The sequence below is a fragment of the Chiloscyllium plagiosum genome, chromosome 28 (genome assembly GCF_004010195.1).
Source record: "Chiloscyllium plagiosum isolate BGI_BamShark_2017 chromosome 28, ASM401019v2, whole genome shotgun sequence".
Lineage (NCBI taxonomy): Eukaryota > Metazoa > Chordata > Chondrichthyes > Orectolobiformes > Hemiscylliidae > Chiloscyllium > Chiloscyllium plagiosum.
The window spans coordinates 18,544,031-18,557,193 of NC_057737.1; the positions used below are offsets into that span (position 1 = coordinate 18,544,031).

Here is a 13,163-nt window from a genome sequence, read left to right on the forward strand (position 1 = left end):
CTTCAAAAAACTCAATCAAGTTTGTGAGACATGATTTCCCACGCACAAAGCCATGTTGACTATCCCGAATCAGTCCTTGCCTTTCCAAATACATGTACATCCTGTCCCTCAGGATTCCCTCCAACAACTTGCCCACCACGGAGGTCAGGCTCACCGGTCTATAGTTCCCTGGCTTGTCTTTCCGGCCGTTCTTAAACAGTGAGAGAAGGAGCGAGAGAGAGGAAGCGAGAGAGAGAGAGGGAGGCAACGAGAGAGAAAGAAAAAGAAATAAGGCGAGAGAATCGGTGATCTTTCCGAAAGTAAAGGCAGGCTCTAATTAATTTATCACAATTATTTGAAGGGATCGATTGTCTCAGTTGGCTGGACAGCAGCTTTGCAATGTAGAGCAACACCAACAGCATGTGTTCAATTCCTACACCGACTGAGGTTACCATGAAGGACTCTCCTTCTCAACCTCCCTCTTCGCCCAAGGCATGGTGACACTCAGCTTAAAAGAGTCACTGGTCATCTCTCTCAGATGAGACAGCAGCCCTATGGTCCAGGAAGACTATGGTGACTTTACATTTATTTTCAGGTTGCAAGGAGGTGAGTTACTTTCTAAACAAAATTGCCCTGTGTAATACCATGGAAGACAAAATGGAGAAGTTGAAATAATATTTCAGAGCAATGACACTCATTTCCACATAAGTTGTGCTCCACAAGTGGAGTTACAATTATACTTGATACAATGTGTGTTTCCTATATGGTCCACATTGTGATGTTTAATTTGGAAGACAGAACTTCAGTAAACCTGGCCTTGCCCATTAAGATTATAGCTCCACTGCTGTTTGTGAGAGGCAGGTGTAGTTTAACTATGTGGATCCTGAAGGTCCCAGGCTTCTAGAAGATATCACCATGGGTTGTAGATTTGTAGGGTGTTCCTTGGAGAGGGATTTGAAGTAACTGTGCTGGAATGTGAGGGGAAGCCATCGAAGATGTAAGAATGGAATCACACAGGGAAGAAACGCTGACCATTTGGGAATTTGGGAGAGATTGCAGAGAGCATGAGGAAGGATAGTGGAGTTCAGTCACAGTCAGAGGATGGAGACATTAACTGTGCATCCTCACAGCTCGATTCAAGTCAGACAGATGGGGCTGCAGGAAACAGGTTTAATGAAGCTTGGCAGGGAAGAAGCAGGCACTTTCTAAAAAGTTCAAACCCTTCCTTGTGGGGCCAGCTTTCTGGCTCAGATTCCACGCTCTTTTTACTACCCAACTGGGATGAACTCATCCCAGCACCCCCACACACTTCTGAGAAACAAAGTTCAAAATCACAACACCAGGTTATCGTCCAACAGGTTTATTTGGAAGGACTAGCTTTCGGAGAGCTGGTGTTGTGGGATTTTTAACTTTGTGCACCACAGTCCAACACTGGCCCCTCCAAATTCTGAGAAACAATTCAGCTCTTTTCACTCCCAAATCCTCAATGTGTACTCCAGCATTAATGGGCAAAGATGGAAATGCTGTGACTCATTTGCACTATAAAACTCTAAGGCTGAGGGAACACTCCTGTAATCTCACCGACTTGGATGAGGAATTCCTTCCTATTTTTGCTTGTTTTATCTTCTTGTCCTCCTTGCACCCAATTTGACTTGTTCGCTTACTGCAGCTGAACATACAGGTTGGTGAACTGCTCTCCAGAGGAGACTCACATGGTAGGAAATCCGTACAAGAATATTATGACATGTGCAGCCCTCCAATTGTGTGTTCCCTTTCTCCCCCGGAGGTGGAAATGGTCTTTGGTCATGGCCTGTTTCAAACACCAGCAGGATTGAAAGGTATTGGTGCAAAACAATAGGTGGCTGAGGAACATTGCCCAGAATTTCCTCACTTCAGTGTATAAACTATGTTTATGGTCAATAATTCAAAGCAAATGGAGATTTGCTACCTCCTCTCCGCTCCCATAGATATACACCGTACTTTGGGGAATGTTTTAATTTAACTACAAATTAATTATAGAAAGGAATGCAAACCTCGCCATCTTTGATGGAAGCAGCAGCTGACTCCTTTAACACCTCAATTGGCTGATTGATGTATAAGGTTTGCCTTCCATTCACCATGTTATTCAGAAAGTCAACAGTGTATAGCTTTCCATAGGGATTGAAAGATCTGGGATCATTAACCAAGCACACCTACAAAATAAAAAAAAAACAAAACAGCAATAATGCTTCTTTAGCATAGGACAAACAAGCATTTTAATTATCTGGACAATTTAAATGACACACAGCAGCCATCTTAATCATAACTGACTGCAAACTATACTTTCCCATCAGTTCTTTTATGCCCAGCATCATTAACAGGATTGAGTTGCACCTTTGTTTTTGATGGCAAAACTAATGAACATCAAGGAATGTTAGTCAATATTGAAAGCCATTTTAAATATCCGTCATAAAGTAGTAGCTTTTCCCATTATTGTTTTTGCAGTAAGACTTATCGAGCACTGGAATTAATTGTCACAGAGCACAGTGGAGGTCAGGACGTTAAATGTCTTAAGGCAGAGATTGATAAATTCTTGATCTCTCAAGGAATTAAGGGATATGGGGACAGTGCGTGTAAGTGGAGTTGAAATGCCCATCAGCCATGATTCAAAGGTAGAGTGAGCTTGATGGGCCGAATGGCCTTACTTCCACTCCTATAGCTTATGGTCTTATGGAAGCACATCATGGGGACATCTGACTGAATGCAAAGCTCATGCCAGATCCACTTTACTGCTCAAAGACTTATTAACAGATTTTAAATGCAACACAGAAAGATGCTAGATGATGTACATGACAGAGGAAGGAATAGATGGATACTGTGAAAAACTGAAAGAGGATGGGAGAATGCTCATATGGAGCACAGACACCAGCTTTGATCATGTTAAAGCTAAATGGCATACCCTGGAGTTGTGAATTCTGCTCAATTCAGAACATTATTTCTATTTGGTCAATAACGGAGCTTAACTGTCAATAAACTGGATAAGACAGTGCTACATTAAAGCCATTAACAGAAAGCACAGCTGGTCTACTCAACAAGGCCGAAAGGTCCCTGCTCCTATACCTTGTCTTCCATGTTGAAAACTGGCTTCACATGTTCGGTGTAAAACTGAAGGGGCGTTAGTGGTCCGATGTGCTGGTAGTTCTTTTCTTTGTCTCGAAATTCCCAGGTAAAAGTTTTAGGCGGTGTGCCCAGGCAAATATTAACTATTCTGAAGACCTATAAAAAGATATTAAACAACTAACTTATTAGCAAATAATGGGAATACTTACTTAGGACGAATTGCTAAAGTAGGAAGAATGTTTTCCTTTTATTCTGGGGGAAAAGTTCTGCATTAACAACACATTGAGATAAGGCTACATTATGTGCAAAGTCTCAACAGAAACAACGCTGCTTAAAAACAGTTATACTAAACATTTTACAACACAAAGGCTTCATTTGAGTCGTTTTCTGTGGATGCCCTGCTTCTTAATATCTTTGATTTTTATTTTGTTGGGAATGCACATGCTGCTTCAGCACTGCCCCTTAATTAAAATCCAGGGATTTCCTGCCGAACATCAACACAGAAATGCCATTGATCGGTTAATGCAGTGGTTCAAGAGAAAGCTCACCATCACCAACTCCTGAGGATAAGTGGGGAACTAAATTCAGTTCAGTCAGCTTCACATCACTCAAAAAAATTTTTTTAAATTGGAAAATGAGCAAAAATCATTCAAAATCATAATGCTTCCTTAACTAGAAAAATGCACTGTGTAAAATAAAATATACAAGTCAATCAATCTCACTGTGCTATTTTGGTTACAATAGTTTGGAAGTGTTACCAATGACCTTACGTTTTTCATAAGAACAACGTGAGGTGATAATTTGCCCAAATGCGGTTGCATTAAAGTCATTTAAAGTTTTATGATTCTGGTTCCTTAGCCTTTCCAATGCTGGAAAAGGATCTGTGTTTAGCGGTAATGTGACACCACATTGCATATGTAGGCTCCTGACCAGAACAAAATGGATTTTGAAGCACCCACTACCATTCTCCTACCATTTCCAGACCAACACCACCTCTACCACGTACTGGTAAACTCTTACAGTTAGATTAGATTACTTACAGTGTGGAAACAGGCCCTTCAGCCCAACAAGTCCACACCAACCCTCCGAAGAGCAACCCACCCAGACCCATTCCCCTACACCTAACACTATGGGCAATTTAGCATGGCCAATTCACCTTCCTGCACATTTTTGGACTGTGGGAGGAAACCGGAGCACCCAGAGAAAACCCACGCAGACACCGAGAGAATGTGCAAACTCCACACAGACAGTTGCCTGAGATGGGAATTGAACCCGGGTCTCTGGCACTGTGAGGCAGCAGTGCTAACCACTGTGCCACCATGCCGCTAGCATGCTTAGGTCTCTATTCTACCTGTGGAAGCATGGAACAGAAACAAATATACCCTTTGATTCCCTCTGTTTCATTAGTTAAATAAAGTTATCAAAGTCTCAGATATAAATGAGTATTTTATAAATACATATCCTTATATTGTTTTTCCTATTACCCTACTACACTTTGTATGGTATAATCTGCCTGTGCTGTATGCAAAAAAAAAAGCATTTCACTATACCTAGGTACATGTAGCAATAATAAATCACATCAAATATATAAAACATTTCATCAATACAATCAGTATTTGCCTACTAGTGGAAGGTTAGAACATGAATGAGAGCGCAAAATTTACCAGCAGCCAAATTTGCTTTCTTTCCAGAAAGTGAGAATTGAAACAATACACATCAGAAGTAAATAAAAAAAATCTGCAAAACTTAATTAATGTTCAAGACACAAAACACTTCTGGACTGGCACACAGAGTTTAAAAGATTCTCTCCCCATAATTCAGAGATCACATTACACTTCAAATGGAGAGTACTCCCTTTCTCAAAGCACTCTCTTGTAATATTTAGTAAACCTAGAGCAGCTGTTTGGACACCTCGTTACCTCTGACAACCTCGGCTTCTACTAGCTTCTTTTACTAATCCAACTCAGCAGCAGGTAAAATAGTGACAGAGGCATTTAGATTTTCTTTAAAAGGAGATAGATCACAATCTGCAGAATCACAAGCATCTTAACCACTGTCATTTGCACATCGCAAAATCTGCCTTCAAAAGGAATGATGAAAAGCAAGCACATCTTTAGATTTGGTCGAGTCTCAAGTTGTGATAAAATGTAAATTGAACTTTAAACACCATGGGGTGGACTTTCAATATCCTTGCTGATTAGGATGGTTTTTTTGTAACAAATGACCAATTTTCATTTCCATTGGGATCAGCGCTAGTGCAATGCTCAGACTGTAAATTGAAAAATCCGTTCTATTTTCTTCTGTGGACTTACAGATGAATGGCCTAAAGAAGAAATTTTTTTTAATGTGCATTGTGCTATTCACCTCACTTTAGATTTAGAATTGGAATTGTCACATGTACTCAAATATAGGAATACACAAGTACCAGGGGGAAAAAAAAAGTGCCCAAAGTCCTCATTCTCCAGTGCCACCTTGGTTACAAAACCAAAATTTTAAAAAAGCAGAAATAAAAGAAAGCCAAAAGTAAGAAAAACATCCAGATCTTAAAGTTTAAGCCTTGAGAAGCAATTTATAAACAAATCCATTGGTAAAGAGATAAGAAAAAGTCATTATTCCATCTGTGCAATATAACCTCATACATCATATGGATGCCACAGTGGCTCAGTGGTTAGTACTGCTGTCTCACAGCACCAGCGACCTGGGTTTCATTCTAGCCTCGGGCTGTGCAAACTCCACACATTCTCCTTGTCTCTGCGTGGGTTTCCAATGGGTGCTCTGGTTTCCTCCCACAGTCCAAAGATATGCCGGCTAGGTGAATTGGACATGCTAAATTGTCTATAATGTTCAGGAATGTGTAGGTTGAGTGCATTACTCAGGGGTAAATGTAGACGGGTAGGGAAGTGAGTGTGGGTAGGTTATTCTACAGAAGGCTGGTGTGGACTTGTTGGGTTGAACGGCCTGTTTCGACACTGTAAGGATTCTATCAATGACCTTTGAGGAAAAGTAAACAAAAAACGATCATACTGAGAGAAAAAGAAATGCAAACTTTTTTTCCCTGCTTCATCAACAAAGACAGACTTTGGGAGGCTTTAGCAGCTCAGCATCTTTCAAAATTCCAACTAACTCCCCTACTACAATTGGAAACGTTCTCTGACAAGCTTGCTCCCTATTGAAAGGAAGGACACATTCACATGGCCTCGAACTATGCCAAAGTACTTTGGATATAAAGAGGACTTTTTGAAGCATAGTCATTGATGTAACATCAGCAAATGTAACAGGAAATACCAAGAACCCCCACACAGTGATGACATTTTATAGAGTTATTTTACAGAGTTTGAAGCCAGTTACAGAATATAAAATAATAATTTGCAGCAATAGGCAGAAGCTATTCTAAACTTTCAATAAGCTCAGTTATTTCCCATAAACTGTCCAATACAGCCTGGAGGATTCCATTTCACGAATGGAAAATGGTTTGATGAGACAAGAGATTTTTAAACTAAAATTTGGAACAAAGTGCATAATATCGCAGTAAAATGATAGTCTGTAGAATTTCTAATCTCCGGTCACATGTCTAATTACAAAAAAATGTTCCTTAACATTTCAAGACTGATAAGGAGCAGACAGTTCTTCACCACGTCTTTAACCTTTTAATATAGGGAGTTCTTGTCAAGGCTGCTTTATGATATCAGTCTTCAAAACAGCCCATTGGTGATCCTGCATGCCGTAGTGAATTAAAGGTAATAAAAATAATCCATTTATAGGAAGATGAACAATAATGATCTAATGAACTTTAACTACAATCTTAGCATCTAACTGGAATACTTTACGTTGCAGATTTATATTCTCTGGGGAGAGATTCTTGTGAATTCATAGAACTGCAGTGGTATCATTTTCTTGCAGTTTAGATGCATGGATTTTCTGAGCTCGATGAGACTAGCAAGGCTATGTATGCAGTTGATTTACCAGAAAATTGTAGGTGCTTTGAAAACAAAAATGCACTCATGACTTTGTGCAATTTATCGCACTGTTTCTGAGGCCTAAGTGATTGGATGCTACTTTGCAAAGATCCACCTCAAATCTCTAACAACTTCCTCATGGAGCAGTGTATGGAAAACACTGATATTTCCCTGAACCCTGCCTCAATAAGCTGATTTTACAGGCTGTTAAGAGACCCCTCCTTCACTGTTCTTGGACGTATGACTATTTTTCTGGTCCTTTGAACTAACAACATAAATTGGAGATTTCTCTGAAAGGCTCAGGTGCCTGAGAAAAACAATTTGGTACAAAAGAGGATCAATTATATCAAAGAAAATTTGATACAATATAGTAATATTGATGTAATTGTCTTTGGTGGGAAAGATCTTTCATCTGCCCAGTGTCATCTTATCACTGGTTATTGATACATTTTCCACAATTCTCAGTGTTTGAGTAGAGTTGTTGGAATAATAATGATCCTTACTAACTGGCATTTTTCTTTTCCATTTTGAAGCAGGTAATACATTGAGGGACAGAACTTTAATTAGTCAATCGTTTCAAGAATACACAACACAGAGCATTTGGCCATATTCACCATTTTCCAACTTTACTAAATGGACAAGTTATAAAATATGAAACTTCTAAACAGAGATCTCAACACCCATGGCCACTCATTCCAAGATCATAACCATGGAATCCAGCCTTCTCAGGAGAGGGAGATCAAAATACAAAGAAAGTGCCAGACTGTGCCTATTGCCGGAGCATCAGTGGGCACTCAAATTTCTTGCTTCTTGAAAGAAGTCTTCTTTCTTTCTTGGTGATAAAAACACAGCCATCGCAGCCTTCGTTAAAAACATGTGTTTACTCATGTTTCTAAACTATTTCTAAAGACTTACACTTTAATATCTGGACATCTTTCTTACCTTTTGGCTTTCTTTCATTTATGCTTTTATTTTTAAATTCTGATATTGTAACCAAGATGGTGCTACAGAATGGTGACTTCTATACTGGAATATATATGACAATTTTAATTCTAATTCTTCCTACATGCCTCAAGCTCAGCCGAACTTAAATCATTTCTATCTCTACTAGATACAGATTCACACTACTTTGACACAGCAACCAGCAGAAAACCTAGGCTGAATCTTATTCCCCTGCACCTGGCCCAGAAGTTGTGCATGCTACATATGCATTTCAATTATCTCCAAGCCCTTCCTTTGCTGTGGGCTACATTTCACTCAGTGATGGTTTGACATTAATTTGAGATCATTGATTGATTTATTGATTGGTCAGGTTGCTGAACTATTATAAATCATTTCTTCAACCTACTGAAGCCCCAGTAAGAGAAATACTTTTTCAACACTTGCAGAAAGGTAGTTGCTTACATTTCGTCAAACTAAGGACTTACACAGGAATAAAAGCAGCAATTTCTTAGTGACAATCATATATTGTGAAAAGTCCCTCATTGTACAATGGAATGTGTTCCTGGTTAAAGGAAACAGTATTAAATATCAAGCCAAACATGGTGTTTTTGTACCAAATAGCAGAGATGTTGAAAAAGGAATGGTCTTAAATGTAAATACCAATTGGTGAATTAACTAGGAGAAAGTGAGGACTGCAGATGCTGGAGCTGAGAGGAGTGTGTGGTGCTGAAAAAGCACAGCAGGTCAGGCAACATCTGAGGAGCAGGAGAGTCAACGTTTTGGGCAAAAACCATTCCTGATGAACGGCCTTTGCCCGAAATGTCAATTCTACTCCTGTTCAGATGCCGCCTGACCTGCTGTGCTTTTCCAGCACCACTTCCTCGACCATTAGGTAAATACCAGCCAAGTTTGCATTTCTGATATTCAAGGGTACCTGTCAATGTTTCTTTGAGTGGGTTTTTTTTAAAAAAGAAAGAAAAGTAGTCTTCACAATGTCATAATATGAAAGTGGAATTTGCAGGATTTCATTTGCTGGCCATATCCAGCTATCTTTCCAAACATTATTCAGGTACTTGATTAGATCAACTTGTAAAGGCAGGCGGTGGTATAGTGTTAATGTTCTGAGGATATGGCTTCAAAATCCATGATGGCAGATAGTGAAATTTGAACTCAAAAATTTGAAAAAAAAAGTCTCCTGGTAATTAGTGTAAAATCTTCTGTGTGACTAATATCCTTCAGTGAAGGAAATCTGCCATCCATCTCTGGCCTGGCCAACAGGTGACTCCAGACTCCTCAGGACAATTAAGGTCAGGCAATAAACACTGACTCATTCTATGAACGAAAAAACAAACAAACCACCTGGGATATGACTTCTTAAAAATCCCTGCTGCAAAAAACAGGACATATCTAAATTGTGCCTGTAAGAAAGTTAATGGACGTAAATATTAGTTATGGTTGTACCAGTTTTCTGGATGAAAATGAGGACACAAATAGCAAGTTTTGCAGGTTGATTTCTCAGAGAAGCCTGAAAAACGTCCATCAATATTTAATCAGGCCATTGTTCAAATATCCAGCCAGCCACTTACAATTGCCCAGCACTTGTTTTTGTAATGTGTCAAAAAGAATTGGAACACCAAGTTGAGTGGAGATTGGATATGCATGTGGCCTGGCAACACTGCTGCCAAAAAGGCAAACATGAAGTTTCTATAAATATTGCGTGCAGCACTCTTGGTGATCGTGATTAAGACATGTCCTACAATTCACCTCTACGCCTGCAACCAAAGACTTAGCTGAGGGTTGCTCTTGGTAGAGCACGTGGCCCGAAATTATATCTGAACAAACTGTGACTCCGATGTGAAGATAGGATCTTCTTCAGCTGATCCTTCAGCCTATTTCACTTTATCCTGCCATGATACAAAGTCCAATAAGCCAGATTCCACCATTCGTTATGGCAACCTGCTTCAATTGTTAACTACAATTATTCATGGCAGCTACTCTGAAAAGAGACAGCTCCAGCAAGCATGTTTCGTAAGAAACAACTGCCAAGGCCCTGCCTGATTCAATTATGTCTCCTCAGCACCCTCCCCAATGTTCAGCATTGATGCTGGGATATTCCTGATTTCATTGCTCAATTATGTACTAAGTTATTCAGAAAGTAAGACAACCATTCAACTGATTATATGTGGAAGTAAAACCAGTTTATCATAAAACTTAAAATGGAAAATGCTCCCAAATTTTCAAAAAAGGATTCCCATTGTGATAACACCACATTAATAAACTAAATTCACAATTAACACTATTTTCGTAAAGCTATGGCTCACTTCATAAATCGGGTTTCATGCCAGTTACTGTCATTTGTGAACTCAAGAGATGCCATCGTTATGAGTAATCTTTTGCCATCCAGCAATAGATGGTACTTTGAAGGTGACCGCACTGGTAAGTGCATGGCACAATCAAAACAATGAAAAGAAACACTTTCAACAGCACTGACGTTTGCACAGCAGGGAAGCATTACTTACTAATAGAGAGACTGAAAACTACAGATTTACCTTGAAACTAAACTACATAGAAAGGTTTAACTCGAAAGAATACTCCATGACATTCAAAACAAGTTTGTGAAAATGTTTCCTGGGGTATAATAATTACCTGTGCTTTGTCTAGCTAGAAATCACTGACACCGCATTGGACTTAGGCAGACTTGAAAAGCTCCCATTGCACAATTAGATTAGATTACATTACATTACAGTGTGGAAACAGGCCCTTCGGCCCAACAAGTCCACACCGACCCACCGAAGCACAACCCACCCATACCCCTACATTTACCCCTTACCTAACACTACGGGCAATTTAGCATGGTCAATTCACTTGACCTGCACATCTTTGGACTGTGAGAGGAAACTGGTGCAGCCGGAGGAAACCCACGCAGACACGGGGAGAACGTGCAAACGCCACAGAGTCAGTCAGTCAGTCGCCTGAGACGGGAATTGAACCCAGGTCTCTGGCGCTGTGAGGCAACAGTGCTAACCACTGTGCCACTGTGCCGCCCACAATCTGCTCCTTCTTTCACGTATGACTACACAACCAGAGACACAAAAGAACTAATGTCTTGTTAATGTCATCCTAAATCTTGTTTTGACAAATAACATCAACCTATTTAGCAAAAGTACACAGTAGTTAAACTATTCCAGAGGGATTCTGATATCAATTAATGTCATTCTCAATACTGACATAGAATCACTGATCCGACTCAATTTTCACCCACACAAAAATGGATTCAAAATATAATCCTTTTAATCCTCAAATATTCATTGCTTTCATGTTATTTATTACAAATCCAGGGAGATATAATTCTACATGAGGTTAAAAATTCAATTTTGGCTCTGCATGGGAAACATCGACTATGAAATGACAATATCTATAAAAGTGGATGGACAACAGGTGACTCAGATCCAAAGCAGAGTCATTGGCTTTAATCTTGTAAACTCTTTTGATTTCTGAAATAACTGATGGCAGCTCCAAGTCAGAGGTGGCTGGGTTGCCCCAATGGCCCCAGTTAGTAAATACACCATTGAGTGATGAGCTGAACTAAACAAACTAAAAATTTGAACCATTATTTAAAACAAAAAACATTAAACAGGTCTGTGGCTGTGGGGAGAACAAGTTATTTTTTCAGATGCAAAAATCATCCATGGTTTATGTTGATTGATCTGATCTCACCCAGAATGGCACAGCAGATGGCCTGAATGATGGGACTGTGGAAATGTTGGGTGAAGAATTACAGCCTGCTCCCTGCTCAGTATCCTGTAACTTCCACTGGAGAATACACATGTCTGGATATTGGATCAAGTCCGCAGTAATACACCCCCAAAGCTCAGTAACTTGTCCAGCCTCACTGACAGCTTAAGCAAGATGCTAAGCCACCTGCTGAACTTCACTAGAACATGATTTGGTGATGGTTAGAAACTGAAGTTAACAAACAAACAAACAAACAAACAAACTTATGGGCAGAAAACATGCGGAGGTATTAGACTACTTTTTTCAACGTAACCAAGTTGAAGCATTAAAATTGAAAAATGAGAGTTGAAATAAATAAAAAGTAGTTACATTAAACAACTGGGATGTTATTAAGAGTGCTGCCAAGCTATTACTCAAATAGTAGATAAATCTCACCAGTTAATACCTAAGCTGTTTGACATCAAGTGCTTAAGAACATAGCCGCTCAATACTTTTCGCTGATTCTACTGTGAAAAATGAAGCAAAATAGAATCCACAACTTAGTGGACAAGCACTAAAGGGCCTTTTTCTTACAGCAGTAACTGTTTAGAGACTTAATGAAAACATATAAAACGGTCAGAAAAATGCTGTAAATTGTTAAAGCAGCACATCTTTATTCTTGTGAAAAACAACTGAAGATTTTCAAATATACCTGTAGTTAATGTATTTATCATAGACATACATACAAAGAGTTTTTGCAAAATGCCACAGAGAACAGTATTTTGTTCTTGTTGAATTTACTCTTACCTAGTAAATCAGGAACTATACCATTAACAGTGCAGTGCTAAAGAGTGCTGAAGATTTATAAAACAAAAATAAGTTTACTGCAAAATTCAGAGTGTGCACATGTTTAAAAGGTGTTTGCCAAAATGTGGCTCTGGTTAAAACATTTAGCTCATTGCAATTAACCTACAAATAAGTTTCAGTTTTATGTCCCAGCATGCATCAGTAGCTATTAATGATGGTTACATTTTCCTTACCCGTAAGACAAGTCTGGCTTAAAAGTGACAGAGAGAAACTAAGGACTGCAGATGCTGAAAATCAGAATCGAAAAGTATGGCACTGGAAAAGCACAGCCGGTCAGGCAGCATCCGAGGATCAAGACGGTCAATCTATGTATGGGTCATAGTGGAGCCCTAGCCAATTTCCCCTCTTCAACCAAAAATATCACAGCAGCGAGTTAGATTTTCAGCATCATGGCAGTTGTCTCGGCATGGTAGACTACTGCAAAAAATACGGAGGTATGGCATTGAGGGTGAGTTGGAGGTTTGGATTAGGAGTTGGCTGGCTGGAAGAAGACAGAGGGTAGTAGTTGATGGCAAATGTTCATCTTGGAGTGCCGTCACTAGCGGTGTTCCGCAAGGATCTGTTTTGGGACCATTGCTGTTTGTCATTTTTATAAATGACCTAGAG

General features: G+C 39.5%; 1 protein-coding gene across 1 annotated transcript in view; it reads right to left on the bottom strand.

Annotated features, from left to right (window-relative positions):
- blmh (bleomycin hydrolase) overlaps positions 1-13,163 on the bottom strand; it is a 91,588-nt gene that overhangs the window by 41,723 nt on the left and 36,702 nt on the right. Inside the window, exons 7-8 of the mRNA XM_043718428.1 lie at positions 3,079-3,234; positions 2,013-2,171 (exon numbers count right to left, since the gene is read on the bottom strand). Of these exons, the coding sequence (XP_043574363.1) occupies positions 2,013-2,171; positions 3,079-3,234 (315 nt within the window). The remainder of the gene's footprint in view (positions 1-2,012; positions 2,172-3,078; positions 3,235-13,163) is intronic.